The following is a 24,314-nucleotide window of genomic DNA, read 5'->3' as shown; positions in this document are numbered from 1 at the left end:
AAAATATCCCATTGTAGTGTCTTGATGTTCAAAACAAGAGCACTCTTCCATCTCAGTGAATTTTAAAATATTTTTAAGAATGAAGCAAAAAGAATTAAAGTGCTGTGCTGAATACAGGGGACGGTGGGTGTGCAAGTGATGAGAGCGTTGTTACTCAGGCAGTAAAAAGAGGTTAAACTGCTATGTGCCTGGTATACCAGTAGCCTACTAAAGCCTATCCCACAGTGACTTGTTACAGCTGCTTCCTGCTGCTTAATCTGTGTGGTTACACAGGCTACCTAGATGCCTGGAGCTTTTGTCAGCTTGTTACATGGCCCCTTTTCTGATTGTATTTTCTACTGCTGGCTGCACCTGGCGATAACAAGCCTGTAAGCCAATGGCTCGATTTTTCCCAACATGCAATACGATGTCAGTGATATTTCATCTGGTTCTCTTGCTTTTCTTGGCAGTAGAGGAATTTGCCCGTTAGTGGGAGAGAAATGTGTCTTGTAAAGGGTGTTTTTAATAAGACTTCAGGAGAGCAGGGAGCAGACTAGCAATATTATAGGCCAATCATTTTGTCTAAGATTGAAAGGTCACATGAGAGCTTGTTTTATATCCTTAGTCATACACAGATGTATGTGGTTGGGAATTCTGTGTCAACTGCTCTGTAATTTTCACTTAAATAGTACTTCAGAGTGTCATTTTCTCCAGCAACTAATGTTTTTCTGTATGTATCAAAAGGGGAAATCTTGACTTTTTTGGTTTAAATTGTTCTTACCAGAAACACGTTGTAGTTGCTATTCAGTTCATTCAACTCTGAAAATACGTTAGTGTACCTTGAAGGCCAGCATAGATCTGGTACTGGCATTTTGTGCTCTGTGAGGTGTAACCTGTCTAAATGGAAGAACTCTGCAGTTTCATTACTTTCACGCTGATGGTCTTAAAATAGTTATGCAAGAAAGTTGTGTGATTTGTCATAGAAATATATTCTCTTTCCTTTCAAAACAAAACTGTCCCTTCCTTGCCAACTTGCTCCCTGTGCTTTGCTTTATTTGGCTGTTGTTTGACATTAAATCAATTCAGCATTTTAAGGGTAAAGCTCAAAAAAGAGAGGGGAGTAGTCTTCCTCCCACTAGGTATCTAATCTAGAGAAATTTGAGGCTCAGATTTTTCCCATCTCTGTATCTTTCTCTTCAAACATCTGAAAACCAAGGTTGGAGCAGTGTAGAGAGACTTCTAAGTGTGACTGGGAGAATGACAACACTTGTCTGTTTAGTTTAAATACTAACTATACTAAGAGTTCCTCTTTTTCACCTCTGTCTTGTACTCTTTTACATAGGATTTTAATGATTGCCTTTAGTTGTCTTTTGAATGGGAGAAGAGAGGAAAAAGGAGAAAAATGAATGATAAATTTAGCCAGTAAATTTGTTTTATGGAATGTTGAAATTTATACAGAAAGTTCATGGAATTTGAGAAATACACTGGTGAACTGAGAGAGATTTAGCTCACTCTTTAGGAGAGTAATAAGTGGAAGAGCCACCTTCTCTTCTGTTCTGTAGAGATCCCACGTGGATATCCCAAGAGTTCTCAGCTCTTTTGAATTGTATTTATTAACAGAACACATTTCAAAAAGTTTTCAGAAAGAGGAGGAAAGCCAGGTGCCTTGTAAAAGCTTTTCTTAATGAGCTCCAGACAAGATCAGAAAGTCTCCAGAACCATAGAAATAAATGTTATTAGTTCAGAAGGCAATTGCAAGGGAGACTGAACTCTTGCTGATAGTTATGATTTCAGTTTCAAATCACACATTTTCAAAACATTTTATTTTGCTTAAACAGATGACAAATTTGACAGATTGAAGATGTTACATGGCACGAGTGGTTCTGGGGATGCACTGAGCACATTAACACACTTCAGAATAATTAGCACAGTGATGCTTGACACCCTCTGTTTTTCTTCCACTATGTAATTACGGTTTCTGTTGGAAAAACAACAAGAAGCAACAAAAATCATATCCAGTCTGCCAAGTGTGGTTCAGGAATAACTGAAGTTTTTCTTTTTGTAGCACTAGCATAAAAGAGAATATTAAATAGTATGATTTTCCAGGTACTGATTTCTGGCTATAAATTTTCTACTATGCTGTTCTATTTGCCAGTTTGGATCAGTGGCATTCACTACTGTGGGGAAAAGAATGTAACCATTCTTTCTCTGCTAAAGTTTTTTCATATTTTTCTCAGTTATTACTTTGAAAAACAAGTCTTTTTGCTCATTCAAGAATTGTGTTCAATCTTGAACTGTTCCACTGTTGTGTTGTACACTTTCCAAAAAGATACCAAAAATTGTATGTGTCCCATTTTTTGAGTGTTGCCACTGAATTTTGGCTCTGGAAGTGTTTACCATTTTCCCTTTACACTCTCTCCATTTATTGTCCTGACAACTAAAATGATGGTATTAGGACTAATATGTCAGATAGGACATTCCTTGAGCTATGTTGAAGCGTAAAACTATGCTTTTTGTCCAAATGATGACAGCAAATTGCGAAGAAAAATACTAATATTGACAGATTCTAGGACATAGCATTTACATTTTTCTGCCTAAGCTTTTGCTCATCCTCTGGATGAGCTCCAACAGGTCTGTATCTCTCCTGAACTGAGGACTCTACATCTGGAAACAGTACTCCAGGTGAGGCTTTACCAGCCCAAAATAAAGGGACAGGATCACTTCCCTCTGCCTGCTGGCCACGCTTCTTTTGATGCAACCCAATGTGCAGTTGCTGTCTGTGCTGCAAGGGTGCATTGCTGGCTCGTGTTCAACTTCCTGCCACCAGTACTCCCAGGTCTTTTTTGGAAGTGTGGCTCTGAATCCTGTCATCCCTCAGTTTGTACTGGTAGTGAGGGTTGCCTCGACCCAGGTGCAAGGTCTTGCATTTGGATTTGTTGAACCTCATAAGGTTCACCTGGACCCGCTGCTCAAGCCTGTCTACATCCCTCTGGATGGCTTGACTAACTCCTTGTAGAGCTGGAAGTTAGCTTTCCTAAAACTTAGCATCCTAATTTTACTCTTTGCCAGTCTCATATCCCTCTGGAGCAGGGACTCAACTGTAGTATGATCCCTACAGCTCGGGCAGTCTCCAATCCTGATGTCATCAATTGGTTCATTTGCATTGGTGAGCAACAAGTCCACAATTGCATCCCCCGTGGTGGAACCTTCTATTACTTGACTCTGGAAGTTATCCTCAGTGCATTCCAGGAGCCTCTTGGATTTCCTACAGCTCGCTGTGCTACTTTTCTAGCTGATATCTGTGTGGTTGAAGTCCCCCAGCAGGATAAGCACTTGTGATTGCAATGCCTCCTGTAGCTTAAATCTGTTCTTCACAAATAAGCTTACAAGTCTCGCTACTTCCAGAGATTTTAGGGGAATTTCTGCTTACAATTTGTAATACGTCATAAAAATGAGTAACACAAGTGGCAGGTGAAAGATCTCTTTTAAGAAGCCACGCTTGTCTGATAAGGACAATGAGATAACTATGGAATGATAGAATCACAAGTAAATGTTGTACAGATAAAAATACTACTAATACTTTTCTAAACCATTTGTGTCCTCTGTAAGAGGATTTTTCTGGAGTCTTAACTCATTGATGGACTTTAAGACTGAAATCTGTACCATTAGCATTGGCAGTCAGTAACTTTAGGTTCAGTATTTGCCCAGACCAACAAGCTTGTATTTTGATAGTGAGTGATGCTGTAGTGGTACTGAATGCCTCATTTATTTCACTGTATTTCCCTTAGTAGTAATATTTGACTACAACAGAACATCCCAAATGACAATTGCATAGGGAGTGCTCTATGTTGCACAGTATAGTACTTCAATGAAAAGGAAATAATATGTCAGACATTTATGAATTCAGTTATCTTCTAATCATGATCTCTACCTCTTTTGTATTAATTTTTATCTTTTTTTATAAATCTAAATGCTTTAGATTTCATTTGGGTTTGTTGGACTCATTTCCTCTTGTCTGCTTTTCCTCCCCACCCTATTATAAAGAAACTGAAGATTTTTTTTAGTAGACTGGTACTGACAGCTTCAGTTACTGTTTCTTAGGCGTTACTGCTTTCAGAGTGGGATACATGTTTGCAGGGATTTATGTCCTGATAGAATAAAAAAAAACATTCATAATAAGAATCTAGTGCATGAGTCATCTTAGGAAAAATAGACATGCACAGTTCTAGCATCCTAATCAATAATTTCCACTGCAGCATATTTCTTTGTCTTAAAACTGTAACATCTAACCCTAAACATCTTCCTGTATCTTAAAAGTTCATTTGAATTAATGTGGAGGAAAAAAAAAAAGGCTGTCTTGGTTGTCCATAAGTTTTGCATAGATTCCTTACAAAGGAACATAGAATTAGACAGATAGAAGACCTTTTAAAGGTAAGTGGCAGAATTTATCAAAATGCTCTGTCTAGTTTTCTGGAATAAAATTAACATGAAGTGATAAAACTATTTTTGAGTAGAAAGTGTAGAGCAATTACTGAAAATTGAAGATTTAGCTGCATTGTTCTATGCTAAGTACATAGTGCTAAAATCTTTATGCATGCAGTATCTTTTGATGCAGTCAACTACCTGTAGAACAACATTTGAAAATCCTGTAGTTGTGTCATAAGGTAAGGAATAGAGGAAAATTAGTAAATCCAATTGATTTTTAGATAAATAGATCTTTTATTACAAAATATATTAATCTCACATTTATAATAAGTAATTGTTGTATCAGCAGCACATGTTTGATATTGAAGTTTAAAGATGCATTATCTGGAGAAATTCATTGGAAAAGTATCTGTAGTGAAAGAACATTGAAGTAGAACAGGTTTCAGCATCTGTAGATTCATGCAGGTTTATAAGTTTGTTTTCTTTTCTAGCTCAACACCCAGTTCTTTCAGTTAGAAAGCCTTTGGGAGCTGATAAGTGTTTTTCTTGTTTGCCTTTAACTCTGCATTAAGAAAGGAGCAAGTTTTAAATGCAAGTTGATTGTCTTTCTAGTTACAAGCCCTGTGATGTTGTGTAATTGATAGTATAATATACACTTGCTGTGTTTGCCAAGCACGCTTCCACTGAGATCTGAAAGTCTAAAGGTGTTTTATTTAGCATGTGAGAAATGCCGTTCAATATTATCTAAATTTTTTAAAATTAGATACGCAAATCTATCATCATCAGGGTGTTCTATATTTGCTCCATGTGTAGTTTTATTATTGCTGAAAGCTACTAAAATTTGAGAAGAATGCTTTTAGACATTTTAACAAATAATTTTATGTTTTAAGACATCCTCCCTTGAAGATAAAGCATACTGAAGCCAGAGGGAAATGACAAAAGTTCATGCAATTTAAATGGTTATGCCTCAGTGTTATTTCATTCAGCCAAACTATTTTGATTCAAGTGTTTCTTTTTTCCTTTCATTTGTGACTTTTTCTTTAAAAGATGATTTTCATCAACATTAAGAATTAGACTGCCTTTCAATTACACATAGCCTTTTTTCTATTTTATTTTTATTTTTATTTTTTCAAAATAAGGAGGATTTATTGTAGACATGTTTAAAGCATCATTTAGCATAAAACTCCCGTTGCTGGCAGAAATGCAGAGCTAATGGTTATGACTGTGTTGAAAAGTAATGTTACATAGCTGAGAACTTGCTTTATCTAATAGAGGTGTTGTGTTCTTTGTATCTGTAGTTTTCATGGAATGAAATAGGAGGCATTACTTTTAGAACTATGTACATGAGGCATTTCTCTTTCCCCTGTTAAAACTTTCCCTGAGGAATATACCTTCAGTCTTCCCCTGCTAAGCTTTCCAGGTGAATAAGTTATTTTGCTGTGATTGGAAGTCCTTAAAAGCATAGGCTACTGTTTGAGATCTTTGTTCTTCAATGTCATAAAGATTAATTCAATCTTAAAATATTAATTAATACATGTTAGGACCTTATTTAGTGAAATGAAGCGAAGACTACAAAAACAGTCACTGGGGAATAAGAACAATAAGAATGAGACAAATGTTTGCGTGTTTTTTAGAAACCGATCCAGCATTGTTCTGAAAATGTCTTCCATTAGAAGGTGCTTAGCTGCAGTTTTAACTGTTTCAGGAAATGAGAAACAAGAGGCTGTTTTTATTTTTGGGAGGATTTAAGGTGGAAAACGTATGGAAATGGTGGTGCTACAATACTTCAAAAAATGGAGTAAGTAATAAGTCAGAGCCAGCTTTGTGAATTGGAATAATTGGTAGTTTTGTCCTCCCTTAAGAACAATCAAAAAGACAAAACAGTCTTGTCAGTAAGGCTTTTTCTCCTGCTGCAAAAAGAATGTTTTACTTTATCGGTTCATCAGAGCGCTCAGGCTGTGATTTCAGTAGAAACCCATGCATTTATTGTCAGAGGAGATTTTCAGTAGGAAATCTTTAAAAACCTCAAAATAATCACTCTCAAATTTTAAAGCAGGGGTCAGAAAGTAGTTGTATGGCCAAGCAGGGATAGGATCTTAGAATATTATACTGGAAGCGTTTTGCTTTTATTACGTAGGTCAACACCACAGATAATCACAGGGAATGTTCTAGGCGGTTTGGCTCTTAACCACCAGTTAAGAGTGAGATCGTAGCAGACTGCAGTGTAAACCTCAGAGATTGGTGATCACTGACCCAGAGTACTGATTTGACAGTAAGTGCGGGAAACTGACTTGTAAGAAAGGTAACTGAATTGGTGACAGGTCTTTGTGAGATATATTTAGAAATAATGAAGAAATGCACTTTCAGGGAACTATAAAAAGAGAAAATAGAAAAAGAATCGACTACTGTGTAATTAGTGAGGTAAAATGATAACTTTTTAGATGGTTATGTTATTTTCAAAAATCAGAAGTAATTCAAAAGATGAAAATAATCATACTTTTAAATTAGTTTGTGTTTTTCTAGTGGAGAGAGATGAGTGCTTTTTCAGGTAGTTATTTCTACCAAGAACTAATTTCCAGCATACCGGGGGTTTTGCTCTCTGGTATGTTATGTGGAAGGTTGGTTATTAATAATAATAATAATAATAATAATATGATAAGGTCACTGTATGTGATTTGTATATAATTCAAGGCAGAAAATTTGGTGTTATGGTATGTAAAGGATCAGTTGAATGGAAACATTGCTAGTGGAGATAAGCTTTGCACAATAGTGTGGGCTGAATGTAATTTCTGACTGAAGAACTGCTCAATTCACTCTGTGCATGTTCTGTTCCAGTTATAGTTGTGAATAGAGGGATATATTTGGCTTTTGAATTTTCCAAACTGATTTAGGTCCCACTGATTCAAATAATTATTTGGATTGGTATATGGAGATTTCTATGATGATATGATATTGGCTCATTTCCTCATTTCCATTTGCTTTTGCAGCTTCCCAATTTCTTCATGGTATTGCTTTGTAACTATCTGATCATTGTAAATCATTGCACTGTAAATCATTGCACATAAGAACACTGTGCTTTTGTGATAAGATTTGGATGTTTTGACACGTGGAGCTGTTTTTGTAAGAGATATGACCTACTATGCTTGAACAAGATTTTAAATGGTATAAATAATATTGTTTGTGACTATTACGTGCGTTGCTGTGCTATACCTGCTGATTTTTCCAGATGCAGATCTGTACAGACACTGAAGTTGCCCAGAAATAGAAATGTAGTAAATGATTCTACCACAGAACTCTATCTGTCCTTTATCCCATTTTTCCCTGTATAAAATGTGTGCAAATAAAGGTCATGATTAATGTTGCAAATTCAGACACTGAGAAGTTAAAAAATACCAAACTATTTAAGGAGCCTTCAACCTGTTTCTTGCCAGGATAATTCCTCTGCCCTGAAGTCTGTCTTCCTTTCTCTGGTTTCACACTAAAAGTGCAGGCTAAGGGCTAGGTGAACTGCCATGGGCCTAACAATCTCCTGCTCCTAGGATTTTCATTGAATTGTTTTAATTGGAAGGATCCTTAAAGGTCTAGTCCAGCTCCTCTGCAGTGAATCTCTGGATGAACATCTACAGCTAGATCAGGTTACACAGAGCCGTGTCCAGTCTGACCTTGAATGTATTCAGGGACAGAGCATCCACCATTTGCCCAGAAAGTAGGCAATAGCCACCTGCTGGAGAAGTCCCTTTTATCCTCCCTCCAGTCCTCTCCCTCTGGCCCTGACTAGAGTATCTCATGTAAAAAAGGGGCAGCTGAAAGCTAAGTGCATTAGTTCCTCTGGCAGCAGTACACTAGTTCCTCCTGAAGATCATCAACACAAATTCTCCCTTGTGAGAGTGGTACCATTAGAACTGACAGATGATTACCCTTAATTAAGCAACTGAAGGCCGCTAACAGACTGAAGAGTGCTGACAGATTGTCATTTTGTTTCTGCAGCCCTTGGTTCTATTGGGCAAGATTTTCAGTATCTTGAGCCCAAGCTTAGTTCTTCTTGCTGCTCTGTGAAGCCTTAGCAGCAAAAGTGTTGGTGTCCAGTTTCAGTCAGTCCCTCGACCTGTTTGGTGCAAGTGACCAGCACAGATCATAAAACTTTGTCCAGATGAAAGAAAATTTTGCTTTAGTTTGGTTTTTAATTGATTACATACCAAACAGACTGTACCCAATCCTGCTTTATGATTCTGGGAAGAACTCTATTTTTGTGGGGAGCTTGATGTGCTTCTGTTTGAAAGCGTCATACAGTCAGGCATGGAATATTTAATGCATTCAGAGTGTTTCCATTTTTGCTTGAAATGGAATTGATTTCAAGCCAACAGTTGCTGAGGATGCTTATTTTTCTATTTGTTGAGTAGATCAATCATTAACACAGAATGATAGGGGTTTTGTTTGTTTTTCCCTGATGTATAGAGAGCTTTCCAGGAATATGTGAAGAACTGGATTGGACGTCTTTCAAGAAAATGTATATATTGAAAACAGACTTCTTTATATGTGATTGCATTTCTTTGGGATAGCTAAAGTTTAAACACTTTGCCCATGTGTCATATTTCTAATGTACTTACCATCATATACTCTACGGTTGCTGGGTCAGGCTCAACTACTGAAAGAATGTGTTTTTCCTGCCAAGTAATTTTTCAACAGAAACTACTGAGTATCATCAGTCAAGGTTTCATTGTATAGAGAAGCTTTTCTGAGGAAGATGATTTTTTATTTTTTTTATTTTTTTGTAAGAAGGGAAAATAGCAAGTTTTCTGAGGTGTTATGTGAAATGTTCTGTAAAATTTGTCACAGAAGAGACCGAACATAAGTTTCTTGTCATACTCCTGTCTCCCTCCCTCACCAAAGAACTGAAGATGTTCTTGAGATTTGCAAGTGAATGAGAACAGATGAAATAGATTTCAGCAAGAGAGCACTTCACGGTTAAAAAATAATAATAGGTTACAGATATCAAGATAAGAAACAATTTTTTTTTTCATTACAGGCATCTGAGGATGTCTAAGTAATATGTAATAATTATGCCTGTATAGACTGAGTAAAAAAAAACTATAAGGAATAATTTATAGACAATGGCAATTTTTTTTATTTATTTTTTTTTAATTTTGTTTGTTTCTCAAGATTTCTACTTGTATAACAGAATACAATCTCTACCTTAGGTAGAAGGAAGCTGAAAATGTTTACATGTTTGGAATTGATAACATTGTCATGTGAAATTTCCCTCTGGAAGTCTTTGCTTTATTTGAAGTATTTGTTGTTTATATTCTACAGAAATTACCATGTAATTTTTAAGTTCTAACTAAAACTTTTGTGACATACATAAACGCTTATTTTGAAGCATTATGCTTTATTTTATGGTTAAGTTGAATGAGGCCTCTGCTGCCTTCAGACTAACAAATTCTTATCTTTTGTATTGCTTGTGCATATATTCTTCTGCAGCTTAAAGTAGGTGAAAAGCAAATGTGTGTATACGTTAGGTAAACTTGTGTCATTCAGCAAGAGAAAAAGTACAGGGTGTTTCCAGTAGATTATTCTTCTTGAACAGGGCGTTCCAGTTGGAAGACAGAGTAGGTTTAAATGGCTTATAAAGAGGCACGTATATTTTTGAGTATCATACATAAACAATGAAATACTGCATATAAACATTATTAAGCTGAAGGGTTCTGCTTGGCTATCTTATGTTTGTGGCTTTCCTATGGAAGAACTACATCTGTTAAAGAATGCACCTATTCTGCATTACAAACCACGAACATTTGGCATCATTTATTTTGTGTAGCAATTTATTTTAATACCTGACACAAGAGGGGAAAAGAATCATAGTACAACAATAAATGTTATATGGCTTCAAGTCAGTCAGACCCTTCTTGCTTGCTACAGGCAAGATTTTTCTTTTCTGAAAACTGGACACAAGCTTTACTTTAAAAAAGTTTATTTGCTCATGCTTTTAAAGGGAGTAACAGCAGAAGTGTCAAATGCATCAAATCTGAAACATTTTAGGAAAAAAAAAAAACCTGGGTCTGTCTCACAGAGAGGACTGCATTATTCTCAGGTTAACTTCAGGCAGTTAAAGTTAGCTTTAAGAAATTTTAAAGCAGCTATCAAGCAGTATTATTCTTACAGAGAAGTGTGACGGGTAGTCCTCCAGTCAGTTTAAGTGTATGTGGTGCTTGAGGCTTATGAGATCAGTCCTGTTGACCAATAGTTTCATTGAAAGGATGACATAGTAAAGTCATTACAGCTACCATATTTTAATGTTTCTAAGATATTTGAAGGAGGAAAAAAATATGGTAAGATTCCTGCCTCTTTAAGAATTTATCTTCTGTAGAGTTCTCACAGAACATACTCATTCTTCTGCAAATTTTGAATAATGTAAAAGCTCCAGTAAGTACTCCTGTTTGGAGATCTTGTCATCTCTGCACAGTGTAAGAATGTCTTTTGAGTTTCCATGAATTGTAACTCAGTTTATAAGTGTTCCCTGTTTCTTGCCTTAAGTTTGTGATGTCATAATTCTTTTGAGAAAATTAGATAAATAGGAGGAGGAAGAGTTCTTTGCTGATGTTGAAATACATCCTTGCTTAATAGCTTTTCCTTTGTGTTAGCTCTTGACTGTTCAGTGATTTTCATCACTTAATAGAAATATATCATTCAAAAATCTGTGAACTTTTTGAAAGAATTGCTCGTTATTTTCTCTAAGGCATTTCATCTTGTAAACAAAAATATCGTCTTAAATGTCGAAGTGCTGTTCTGAATAATGGTTCTGTGCAATAGTAAGTAAAAATATACTGCTCTTACAACTTTTTATCTAGTGATAAAATTGGCAACCAAAAAAGTATTAATTATTTGGTCATTCTTTCCTTCTCAAGGTTTTCTCAGTTGTTTGAATTTTTTCCACATTATATTCATACTTATCAACAAGAAATTATTTTCTCCTATTAAACAGAACTTTGCAGAACTACATTGCATTGTTATATGAAATCTGTTTTCATTGCTTCATAGTTTCTGGCATTACTTCACTAAATGACTAAGTTATTTTGACCACTGGATTTCAGAGGTTTGGTTATGTCTCGGTTTGTCCCAGTGGTCTTGGTTTTAAGAGCTCTTGGCTTGGCATAGAGCTGTTCTGTCAAGGTTGTAGCCTGGACTGTGAATCTGCTTTGTTGCTTTTGTACAGTATGTTTACAAAAAGAACTCAATGAAATTATGTATCCATAAACTACTAAAGTACTTATTAAAGAGCTTTTTTTAATGTGTTATTTAATTAACAGGACAGAAAATATGCAAAGCACTAATAATTCCATGTATTTATTTCTAGAAGCTCAAACAAGAACAAAATATTCTGATTGAGTTAGAACATATTTCACCTTCCATCTTCTGTTCTCCTCAAAGAAGTTATTTCACAGGTCAAATGATTTTCTGGCTTTGTTGAGACTTGGGATAATTATTGTTTTTAAAATTTTAAACTGTAATTTACTGTATTGTCTGATCTTATAAAATAATTAGTTGAGAAATTTTTCAGTTTAATTTTTGTTGCAGTATTGCATAAGAAAACATGTTTGTACAAAACTGTTGAATGTTTTTAATATAGTTCATAGTCAAGAAAATGTTGTAATTGAATCATTACTGTAAAGCTTTATTGAATCTGATTCCTTTTGGATTGGCTCAGAATTGTGATTTTTATTAGTCTGTCCATTTTTTACAAATACACTTTCCCCAATTCCTTGGGGTAGGTATCTGTGTAGTCTCTGGGAACTGGTAGGTCTCTGGAGAAAACTCCATGAGAGACTTGTGAATAAGATTAAATGTTTAAAATAAACCTATTTAAAGCTAGGAACTTAAACATAGGTTTAAAAGCCTGAACTGCTGTTGCCTGTTGTTATTTTTCTTACTAAAAGGATGAAACCACCTAATGATGTTGCTATCAATAGTAGTTAGAAAATTTTTAGTGTTTTAAATCACATAACTGATTATTTTAATTTTTCACAACTATTATTTGCATTCCTTATATAGGTTGAATTCAGAAAGAAATTTCATAGAATCATAGAATCACAAGGTTGGAAACGACCTGTAAGATCACCTAGTCCAACCATCTTCTCGTTACCATTGCTACCACAAACTAAAGCAGATCTTGTAGCCTCTTGAACACTGCCAGGGACGGCGACTCCATCACTTCTCTGGGCAGCAATTCCAGTGCCTGACCACTCTCTCAGAGAAAAAGTTTATCCTCATGTCTAACCTAAACCTCCTCTGGTACAACTTGTGGCCATTTCTGTGGGTCCTGTTCGTTTCCAGGGACGAAGAAGCCAAAACCGTCTTCACCACAGCTTCCCTTCAGGAAGTTGTAGAGAGCAATGAGGTCTCCCCTGAGTCTCCTCTTCTCCAGACTGAACAATCCCTGCTCCCTCAGCTGCTCCTCATAAGACTTGTGCTCCAGACCCCTCACCAGTTTCATTGCCCTTCTCTGGACACGTTCCAGGGCCTCAATGTCTTTCTTGTAGTGAGGGACCCAAAACTGAATACAGTACTTGAGGTATGGCCACACCAGTGCTGAGTACAGGGGGATGATCACATCCCTGCTCCTGCTGGCCACACTATTTCTAATGCAGGCCAGGTTGCTTTGGCCCTTTTGACCACCTGGGCACACTGTCAGCTCATGTTCAGCCAAGCATCAACCAACACCTCCAGGTCCCTTTCCTCTTCACAATCATCCAGTCACTCGTCCCCAAGCCTATAATGCTGCTGTTGTGCCCAAAGCGCAGGACCCAGCAGTTAGCCTTGTTGAATTTCATCCCATTCACCTCAGCCCAGCGATCCAGCTTATCTAGATCCCTCTGAATGGCCTCCCTACCCTCAGGCCAATCAACACCACCACCCAACTTGGTGTCATCTGCAAACTTGCTGAGGGTACACTCAACCACCTCATCTTGGTCATCAAATTTGATTTAGACATATCCAATCCCATTTTTCCTTTTGTTTGATAATCTTTGTGTCCATTTTCCAAGATGAGAAAATTCTGAGAATTTGTCCTCCTATAAATTTTTGAGTTATATGCAAGACTTGAATATGAGTCATACGAATGCAAGCAATTTAATATTCCCTTATTTGTATTTTTTGCATTAAATTTACTGTTTTTGTGATGACTGGCTTTTGAAAAAGAGCTTTATACTTAAATTAAATTTCTACCCAACTTTCTGGCCTCAGCAGTTTTAACATTTTACTTTTCTTGCTATTGAATTTTACTTTAACTAACTTCATAGCACATTTACAGAGCAAAAGTTCGTGCTGAAGTTACTGCACTTTTGCTGTGCAAGATGTTATTCTCTTTCAAAGGGTTTCAGAAGAAAACATTTCTTTCTCATAAATCCAGAGCTCCACCAAAACAGAAAAGCCTAAATTATATTGCACTCCAAGCCTCAATAATTTATTCTAAATTAGAAGCGTGTTTCCAAAAGCATGGCTCAGAATGTTTTCCTTTCCTTTTTAATAAGAAATTTCATGTTTAAAGCACACCAGTGCAGTGTTTGACATGAAAATAGAACCAGATAATTGAAATGCATTAGGCAAGGCACTAACATGTGGCACACTTTTTTTCCTGTGCAATGATGAGGTTGAAATTGTAAATTTGATTCTTATTCCTGTTGTATGTACTTTAAATCTCCTCAGAGCTTTTTTTTTTTTTTTTTTTTTTGGTGTTGATTAAGTAAATTCTAAGTGATAATGTGCTTTTTATTTACAGGCACTTGCAGACCAATTTGAGGATGCAAATACTTCAGTATCCGAACGCATGAAGGTTTTCTACTGTTGTCAGGTGCCTCCACGTTGGGCTATACAGGTGTGAAGTAACCTCATTTGAAGCTTTACTTTAAAGTCTGTGGTTCTTACATTTTTGATACTGCATGACTCAAAATCAGGGATAGAATACTATGACTTTGCACTGAAACATAGTAGAAATAAGACATAACCTAAAACACTTCTGGAAACAAATCAAGTTCTACTATATTTTGCTTTCATATCTCTTATTCTGTGAGGGATGGAAGAAATTGCTTGTAGCGTGCTTCATCTTTTTCAATTTTACTTCCTTAAAATATGGACAAATTTTCAAGCTCCCAACATTTCTTAAGTGAAAATAATTTTCCACTGTGTTACTATTTATTACTCTTAGATCACTATTACTTGCGTTTTTGTTTGCCGTGTAATGATCATTAACTTTGAGTTGTTTTCAGGAAGCAGACTGGTCAAAGCAGCCAAGTAAGAGTCAAAAGTGCTGACAAAGTCTTTATTTTCTTGACATGCCCTTTTATACCAGCGTTGAAAGGGCATTTTTTCCAAAACTGAAATTATATTGGAGGTAAACTCCATTCTAGAATAGAATTCTCTATACCAGTCTTATTTGGTGATGCGTATATTTTCTTAAATTAGTTACTAAATTCATCATTGCAAATCTCCAAAGGTGTGCATGTTTTATTTTTAACGATGTTTTATTGCTTTCACTTTAATTTCTAATCTAAACGCATCTTGTTCTTACCAATTATATTTTCTTCTAATATTTTCAAATTATATCAAAGGGGCACTTTTTAATCTAGGCCAATTTTCCAAGCCAAAGATAGAAATATTAAAATAGGGTCTCAGAATGGAAGATGGCTGTTGTCTTTTAGTTTAAGTTATGAAGAGACATTGTCTGTGTAAATTTTACCAAATCTTAGTTTTTGTAAATTTAGTAAAAATTAAATCTTGCTTAATAGTGGATAATGTCGCATTTTTCAAAGTAAATAGCATCAAATGAGCAAATAATCACCTTGTTACAAATTTTCACAGTTTATGCATTTATTTGAAAAAACTGTAGCCAACTTTTTTTGTTTGTTTGTTTTTACAACTAACCAATTTATTTTTACATATGGATCATCCCTCAGATTTGCAACTGATACTGAAGCCAATTATATAAAGAGAAGTCTATGACATCTATGCAGAACTTAAGCGAATCTATTCAGGATCACCAAAAACACTGCAGAGGTTCACTGTGCAGGATCTCATAGCACAATGAGGTGTCCTTTTATAGAACGCTCCCATTTGTTTTTGGAAACCAAATAGTGTATTTCTAACACACAGTAAATAAGTCATTCTTTCTTCAAAGATGAAAAGCTATATGCAATCTTAATCTCTTCTTTAAAAAAAGATAAATAAAAGACCAACTTTCAAAGTTGTGAAAACATACCTTGTTTATTTTTCAGTTGAAGGAATTACTCATTTATTTTCATAACTGCATTGAAATAATAGTAGCTGGATTTGAAATAACAGAGAAGCTGGCTTATCAGTGATGCAAACTCAACTAAGGAATTGATCCTGAGCTCAAATCCAGTATTGATTTGACTGAAAACTAATGCCCGTTTGCAGTGGCTATTTGTGAACTGATCTCTAGTAGTGCACCTAGCAAAGCTGCTTTAGAACTTTCGTCCATCTGTATTTACACAGGTACAGATTACTGTGGCAGGCATTGCTAGATGCAGATTTAATGCCTTCCTTTAGGTTTTAGTTTCCCCCACTCAGTGTTTACAGCATCTGCTGCAGCTGCTCTCCAGCCACACAGCCCATTTGCTTCACTTGAGGAGTGGAAGTTCTCTCTCAATTCATGCTTCACATGCGTGTTTCAATTTTTATATTATTGTAAACTAATTCAAAGTCGTTGAGTTACTGGCATGAGCTGGAGTCAAATCAAAGCAATTAATTTTCTGTTGTTTTGGTTTTTTGAGGTACATAAATTTTCTGAGGCTCCAGCAAGGGGTTTCAAGAGCGTAATTTCATGTTCTCTTTGCTTCTTGTTGGTGTCAGAAATTCTTCTAACATCTTAAAAAACTGTAAAGGATAGTGTGCACCTATTTTCAATTTTGGCATTTCTTATTTTTCCAGCGTCAGCTTGCAAGCTTACTCTTTGAGCTTGGGTGCACCAGCTCTGCTTTACAGATATATGAGGAGCTGGAAATGTGGGAAGATGCAGTAATCTGCTATGAAAGAGCAGGACAGCATGGGAAGGTAAGAAAAACTGTTTTTTACAGATGGCAGTCTTTCAGTGAGATCTGAAATATGAAAGACTGTCTGATTTAACCTGTCAATTCACTGATGACATGCATTTCTATAGGGGTATTGTGAGGAAAGTCCATTTAGGACACGGGATGTGCAGATCTGTTATGACCTGTGAGTGCTACAATGGGGGATTTGGGAGAATGACTACATGAAGTAGAAATGAATGAATAAGAAATAACTTAGGAAAGAAGAAGACAGTTAAGTCTAACACGTTAAAAAATCTGCCAAGAAAACTTCTTGTCTACGTTCAGAGAGAAGATTGTGAGAGTGATTTTTGAAAATATTAAAGGAAAATTAAATTAACAGCTACAACAACTAGGGATACGCTTTGGGGAGTATATCTCGATGGAATCTCAGACATGACATAGACAGCTTTATCTTATATTTTTTAAGCCTGCGTTAATATTTTTCTGAACTTCTCTGTTTCTTTAAAACTGCTTTAGTCACATGCAGTCAGCTCCTGGCAAAAACAGCTTTAAAACCATCATCTGACTGAATGTATAGATGACAGAATTGTTTAAAAATGCAAACTGTAGCAGCCTTCCTATTATTGAATGTTTTACTATTGCTATTGGAGCTGTGGTAGAAGGATTTCAGTGATTCCTGGAAACAATGCCTATTTTTATGGAAATGTAGCTATATTCTCTTTCTGGTACAGTCTCTTGGGCAGAGGGGCTGTAATTAAGAGGAAGTTAAGATATCAAGCATTGCTTTCAGAATTTATATAGCTTTCAGAAATATTTACCTTCAGAACCAAAATATCCATTATCTTGTTTCTTTTCCTTTCTGTTCTATTCCTCTGTTTAGCACATTGTGTAAGTATATAAATGTATGTATGCCTTTACAGAGATGTGCGCTTACACTAATTAAGCTTTTTGGATAGAAAGCTATAACTTAACACACACACACAAAAAAGAAAAAACAGATTTTTTTTTTTTCAATTATTCACCAATTCCAAATGTCGTTCGTTATAAACTAACAGTTATGTTTTGCTGTCAGTTCTGTGTCACATTATGCATGCCTTGGGGGCAGTATGCTAATATCACAATCTTTTCAGTACTGAGCAGAAGTAGAGGTCAATACTTTCCATTTCCTGGAAATGCATTCTGTCCCAGTTACATTCACAAACCACCCTTAGGGAGTTATGAAAATGGCACTCAGAGAATAGGACAGGATATCTGACACAGGAAACTGCTTAGAAATGCTTTCAGAATGAGGGTTTGTGCTGTGCTTTGAAAAAATGTTATGCAAGTACTGAGAGTAGTGATAGGAAGAAAGTCAGCTTCAGATTCCAAAAAAACAAAAAAAAAAGGAAATTAGAAACATTGCATATACATCAAGGGGAATAACTATTTGTGCTGCTTATCAAAAAGCTTTAATTGTGTAAACTGTTTGTATTTATCAAAAGCGTTATGTTTTTAAACAGCTTAATTTTTCTTTTATGTGAATATAATGAAGCAAGATAGATGTACATGTTTTTGAAGAACTTCATATACACGTGCCTCAAAGAATAAACGGTTAAATAGATGTGTAGACATGTAAATATACAAATATTTTTTGCTCACAACTGCTTTTGTATAGAAAGCATTAAGTACTGGAAGACCTAACAAAACTGACAGAAATCAGCAATGTCAATAAGTCTGAATACTTGGACATCGAATGTAGCGTGTTCCTTCCTTCTACTTTAGAATTTTCCACTGAAAAAAAAATCAAAACCTACTAAGGCACATAGGTAAGGAATGCACAGCTCCACAGTATGCACTGGGGAAATACATAGTTCAGAATTTTAACAGAATAATATAGCAGTACAGACTTTGCAGCGAAAGATATCACTAACATTTAGCAAACGTTTTTGTGGATCCTTTCTTGTTCTTTAGATATGGCTCTATATTCCCAGAATCGCAGAATGGCCAGGGTTGGAAGGGACCTCAAGGATCATGAATCTCCAACCCCCTGCCACATGCAGGGCCGCCACCTTCCACATTCAATACCAGACCAGGCTGCTCAGGGCCCCATCCAATCTGGCCTTGAACTCCTCCAGGGACGGGGCATCCGCAACCTCTCTGGGCAGCCTGTTCTAGCACCTCACCACTCTCTCTGTAAAGAGCTTCCCCTGACATCCAACCTAAATCTTCCCTCCCTCAACTTCAAACCATTTCCCCTTGTCCTGCAGTTGTCTACCCTTTTAAAGAGTTGATTCCCCCTCCTGTTTGTAGGCTCCCTCTAGGTATTGAAAGGCTGCAATGAGGTTACCCTGCAGCCTTCTTTTCTCCAGGCTGAACAAGACCAGCTCCCTCAGCCTGTCTTCATAGGGGAGGTGCTCCAGGCCCCTGATCATCTTTGTGGCTCTCTGAACCCTCTCCAGCAGCTCCCTGTCTTTATTGTACTGGGGGCTCCAGATCTGGACACAGTACTGGAGATGAGACCTCACAAGAGCAGAGTAGAGGGGGACAATTATCTCCCTGTCACTGCTGGCCACCCCTTTTTTGATGAAGCCCAGGGTACTATTTGCTTTCCAAGCTGCAGGGGCACACTGCTGACTCATGTTAAGCTTTACATCTATCAAGACCCCCAGGTCCTTCTCTGCAGGGCTGCTCTCAAGGACTTCTCCTTCCAGTCTGTATGGATGCCTGGGATTCCTCCATCCCAAGTGCAAAACTTTGCACTTTGCCATGTTGAACCTCATCAGGTTCATCCAGGCCCATCTTTCTAGCCTCTTGAGGTCCCTCTGAATGGCATCCCTTCCTTCCACCGTGTCAACCGCACCACTCAGCTTGGTGTTGTCAGCAAACTTGCTGAGGGTGCACTTGATTCCATCATCAATGTCATTGATAAAGATGTTAAAGAGCACCGGTCCCAAGACAGACCCCTGGGGGACGCTGCTCATTACCAGCCTCCACCTGGACATAGAGCCATTGATGATTGCCCTCTGTCTGCGGCCTTTCAAACTATTTCTTATCCATTGACTGGTCCATTCATCAAATCCACATCCCTCCAGTTTGGAGATAAGGATGTGGTGGGGGACCATGTCAAAGACCTTGCTCAAGTCCCGGTAAATGACATCAGTCACCTTACCCTTGTCCACCGATGCTGTCACTCCATCATGGAAGGCCACCAGATTGGTTAAGCATGACCTTCCCCTGGTGAAGCTGTGCTGGCTGTCTCAAATCACACACTCATTCCTCATATGATCAAGCATGTCATCCAGGATGATCTGTTCCATGATCTTCCCAGGCACAGAGGTGAGACTCACTGGCCTGTAGTTCCCAGGGTCCTCCTTGCTCCATTTCTTGTAAATGGGAGTGATGTGACCCTTCTTCCAGTCATCCGGGACCTCACCTGACAGCCACGACTTTTCAAATATGATGGAGATTCACTTGTTTCATAATTAGTAAAAAAAAAAAAAAAAAAAAAAAAAAAAGTGATAACGAGTCAAACAAAAGAGTGCCAAGTAGTGAGCAAAGCAGGGCACAAAGCAAATGAAAAAGGTATTATAAGATCTGAATGCATTCTACATTGATGGCCACTGTTGTCTTGTCTTTCTACAATTTCACTTGTATTCCTTTAACAGACCTACTTAAAAACAGACACTACTTTCCATGTTTGTAATGAAAAGTGATGTTGAAAAATGTCTCTCTTCTCTCTATTCTGAGAGGAAACCAGAGATCTCAAAAGTATTACTTACATTGAACAAATTTATTCGGTCTAGGTGAGTTCTCTCCAGTATCACCTGAAATAACGCACTGAAAGTGGCTTTATTTCTCTGCTAAAACAATAAGGAAGATGACCTTGAGATGCAAATTTTCAGTTCTTCCAGTAGAATTGGGCCTTTCTCCCTTGCAGGAGTTCTAGAGGGCTGTAGCTGCTGCCCCATGGTAAAACCGAGAGAGCTGTTATTCTTTCAGCCCCATTTTCAGCCTTTTCCCCATCGTCTCATCAGAATAAACAGTGCATGAAGCCTATTTGGAGACAACATATCCAGCAATTCACCTTCTGCAAAGCTATTTTTCTTGTCACAACGTGAGAATGATTTCTAAAAATATTTGAACAAGGAAATACATGTACAGTATAATATTAGAAGCTTACTTTTAAATTCAGAAAATGCTTACTATTTGCAAAGGTAAGTAGTACTACCCTGATTAGTGCATAAGAATGGTTCAAGATCTCGACTGATTTTCATTATATGTCATAGCAGACCTTTAAGGCAGGTAAGCATCCCTTCTATGCAGCTGCAAAACAGAAAAAGAGGCTTACCCAAGGTCATTCATAAAGTTGCAGGTAAAGACAAAATTAAAACTCAGGATCCCTTTTCCCATTCATTTCCATGCTTATCTGTTCTGTCTCTTCATACTTGTCTGGTAGCCTAGCGAAGAATGTGCTAGCAGAAAAGATGAAAGCATTTTAGGAAATACTTTGAACTTGGAATGAATTGTCAAATAATGGAACTAGTAGATCCTTGTAATGAATGAGGCTTAATAGAGGCTTTTAGGAAACAAAACACAAAAAAAAAAAAAAGAAAAAAAGGGAACACATGGAGGGTATTGCATGTGAAAGTTTAGGGTTGGGGGGTTGGGTAGCAAAATGTAGGATTTATCTTGAGCTTGATTTCCAGGCTTCTCTGTAGTGAGAAATACAAATATTTTGTTTAAACAAGAGCCCTCCTTATTGATTGTGAATTTTTATTCAAGCATTTCCTACTTAATGCCTGTATATGCTGTAGTAGTCCAGAAAGTAAGATAACAGCACAAATCTTTCTCATCTGAAAATCCTCTGACTTTAGAACCGAGTTTTCATTTCCATTCATTGCAGTGTAGACCGTTCTGTGAACAACAGTGCTACTATAGTTAAATCTCTTCAGTTGGCAAGGGCTATGCAGCTTCAATTTTTGATCTTTTTTAGTAGCTTTTAACTGATTTGATTTTTTTTTTTTTTTTTTTTTTTTTTAGGTAAAATATCCAGTTATTAAGCATCTCAGTACTTTAATCTGTTTAATGGGTAAAAATAAATCTTACGGCTACATTTCTTTCCTGTACATTGCATGTACTGAATGAAAAAGGTTCCTTGATCTTGTCTTCATTGTTAAGACAATGTTTGCTCTTTTCAAAAGCAAAGCTCTTATCAGAGATTAAAAGTACATTCTTTGAAATAGTTTACTATAAAGTTAGAAGAAAGGAATATTTTTTTCTTAGTAAAAAGAGAAATCCTGAGGTATTATCTGTTTTCATAGAAGAGAAATGATAAATGTTGTGAAAAAATGGTACTTCTAGTTTGCAGTTATGATCCTTTTATAAGCATTTAAAGATTTAAGTAATTAAAAGGTTTGTAACGTGCCAGAGGGGTGATCAGATAGCTAATAAGATGAAGACAAAATCAGACTTCTGCTTATTTAATTCTCTGCTTTATCTGTGCACTGAAATATTTACATTGGCAATGAATTCTTGTAAGCTTAGACCAGAACATGATGTCTTTATGCTCTTAAATGTGAAATGCAATTAGGGCATGGTTGGCTTACTAGTCTAGTGCGTGATTAGTACTAGGCATGGCCACAGAATAACAATCTAAATTTGGGAGTGCCCTACTGAAGCAACAGAATGCAATGCACTTTTCACCTCACAGCTGCTGTTCGCACCGTAGAATTAGGATCTTGTTCCTTTATTTGAAGAAATGAAAACCCTTACCTTTTGGTGTCTAATTTGATTACTGTATAACAAAATACATAACAAACAAATAACGAATGTTTGGTTTGCTCTAGAAAAAAGTTGTCTTAAAAATCTTTTGTTAGTTCCTTAATGCTTGTCATGGCAATTAATGGAGGCAGAGAGGAGGGAGTAAGCTGGCTTTTAACCACATTCTCTGCAAGTGCAGTCCTGTAGGTCTAGATTGTCTAATGCTATTACTAATGCTAATTCTAAATTTTGAGTAATCAGATTTCCTTTTCTTGGGAAAACTGTTCCAAAGTCATTAAAAAAACACTTATCAGTAAGTTATTTTTCTAGCGTTCATTTCTTAATTTTCTTCTTAATGTGATTCCATTTTCTGAATAGAATACAAGCAAAAGATCCCTTTACAAATCCTTCATTTTTTGTACACTTCCAATATTTGCAGACTTTTCCTACTGAGCTAGTTTAAAAATACATTAAGAATGAAGTGTTATCATTAATATACATTAAAGCCTTCAAAAACAAAACATTTGAAGAAGTCATTTTTCTGAAGATGATTTTTTTCAGACAGGATCAATCAATTTTACTGATTGGAAGAGAAGGAGTAGAAGACTGTATAGCAGACATTTGTTTTTTGACACCCCGTCTGCATAGAAAATAAAACAGTTCTCATAAAAGCAAGAAAAGCAATAATTTCCATGTAGGGATGAACACAGCTTTCCTTTTAGATAAACTAGCTATGATAGAAAAATGACAAGTGTTGCGATGTCAAACTCTAATTCAGTGACAGACTGTATTGAAGCTCTTGGTTCATATGGTTCAAACAGATCTTTTTGAATAGAAAATCTGTGCTGAGCTGAATTACATGTGACATTTTTGCACTGGAGGATTGAGGTAAGATTTTGGACTGAACAAGAGATCATCTGTCTAGCATATTTATCTTTTCAAAAAGCCACAGAAAGCATACTCTCTCTTAAAAGAGAAACAATAATTTTATTGTTAGAATGAGATAGCAACACTGAGATAAAGAGCTTTTGAAAATTGGTTACAGATCATAATAAATTGTCTGGGAGACCCAGCTTGTCTTTTCTTCAGTAATACTGTACATATTTTCAACATACTTAATCTCAAGCATTTATATACTTATATGAGAGTATGAAAGTACATAATATGTAGGTTGCTCTAAAAGTAATGCCTCTTATTTCCATGAAAACTCGATAGATATAAAGAGCATGATAACGCTATCTGATACTGTTCGGAGCTGAGAATTTGCTCTGTTTTTTAACAGTCACCACCATTAGCTCTGCATTTTCAGCAGTGATGAACAAAAGCCTGCATGCCACACTAGTAAAAATCTGCACCAGCACAAGTGACCCACTGTTGCTGTCAACTCTGCCGAAAAGCTTCATCCACCACCTAATTGTGCTCACATCCACTGTTTAGGCTCCATGAACATTCAGTAAGTATCAGTGAATGTCAATGGGTGCCATTTTTTCTGCATGGAGGAATAATTCAATTTCATACCCTTGCTTCATGTGCACTTCTGGGTCAGACACCATTCTGTCAGACTGCCTCTCTGCTGCCATCTGTCATATTAGCAACAAAATGTAACAAAGTATTGGCTGGAAATCTCAACCTCTACTGCCATACCACCAACATCTGCCTCTGATGGTGTGGGCCAACGTAACAAAATAAGAGGTATTACTTTTGGAGCAGTTCTTGCAGAATTGAAATAGCTGTCATTAGAAAGGAGTAATTTAAGAAAAAGGAATTACAACCTTTGCAGATTATAGACTGCAATGATAATTGCAGATGATAAACTAACAGAATTGCACATACTTCAATAACTGTGATACTGCACTGTCATATGGTGAGTGTAAATCTGATGCCCTGGACTGATATTTGGTCTTGAGAGAGAATAGATACATAAGATTGAAAATTAGGATTTACCATTAAACCAAAGGCCACTATATTATGTTGATACAGGAGTCTTGTGTTTGTTTGTGGTTTTATTATGTATTTTTGAAGGACAGCTTGGAACTTGGTTCGCTCTAGACTTTTCCTCTAATGCTATGTTGGATCAAGATATCCCAACTGTTCCCATTTCTTATTTTTTAATTAATGATTACAAGGTAC

The 24,314-nt window shown here is 36.5% G+C and overlaps 1 protein-coding gene across 1 annotated transcript in view; it reads left to right on the top strand.

Moving 5' to 3' along the window:
• Window positions 1-24,314, top strand: part of TTC27 (tetratricopeptide repeat domain 27) — a gene marked incomplete at both ends in the record, with an annotated part of 103,984 nt that overhangs the window by 56,689 nt on the left and 22,981 nt on the right. Inside the window, 2 exons of the mRNA XM_079549923.1 lie at window positions 14,177-14,272; window positions 16,345-16,467. Coding sequence (XP_079406049.1) covers window positions 14,177-14,272; window positions 16,345-16,467 — 219 coding nt within the window. The remainder of the gene's footprint in view (window positions 1-14,176; window positions 14,273-16,344; window positions 16,468-24,314) is intronic.

The sequence above is a fragment of the Tetrao urogallus genome (genome assembly GCF_951394365.1).
Source record: "Tetrao urogallus genome assembly, chromosome: 2".
Taxonomy (NCBI): Eukaryota; Metazoa; Chordata; class Aves; order Galliformes; family Phasianidae; genus Tetrao; species Tetrao urogallus.
Note: the sequence above shows the minus strand (reverse complement) of the source record. Positions and strands in the feature narration are given on the sequence as shown.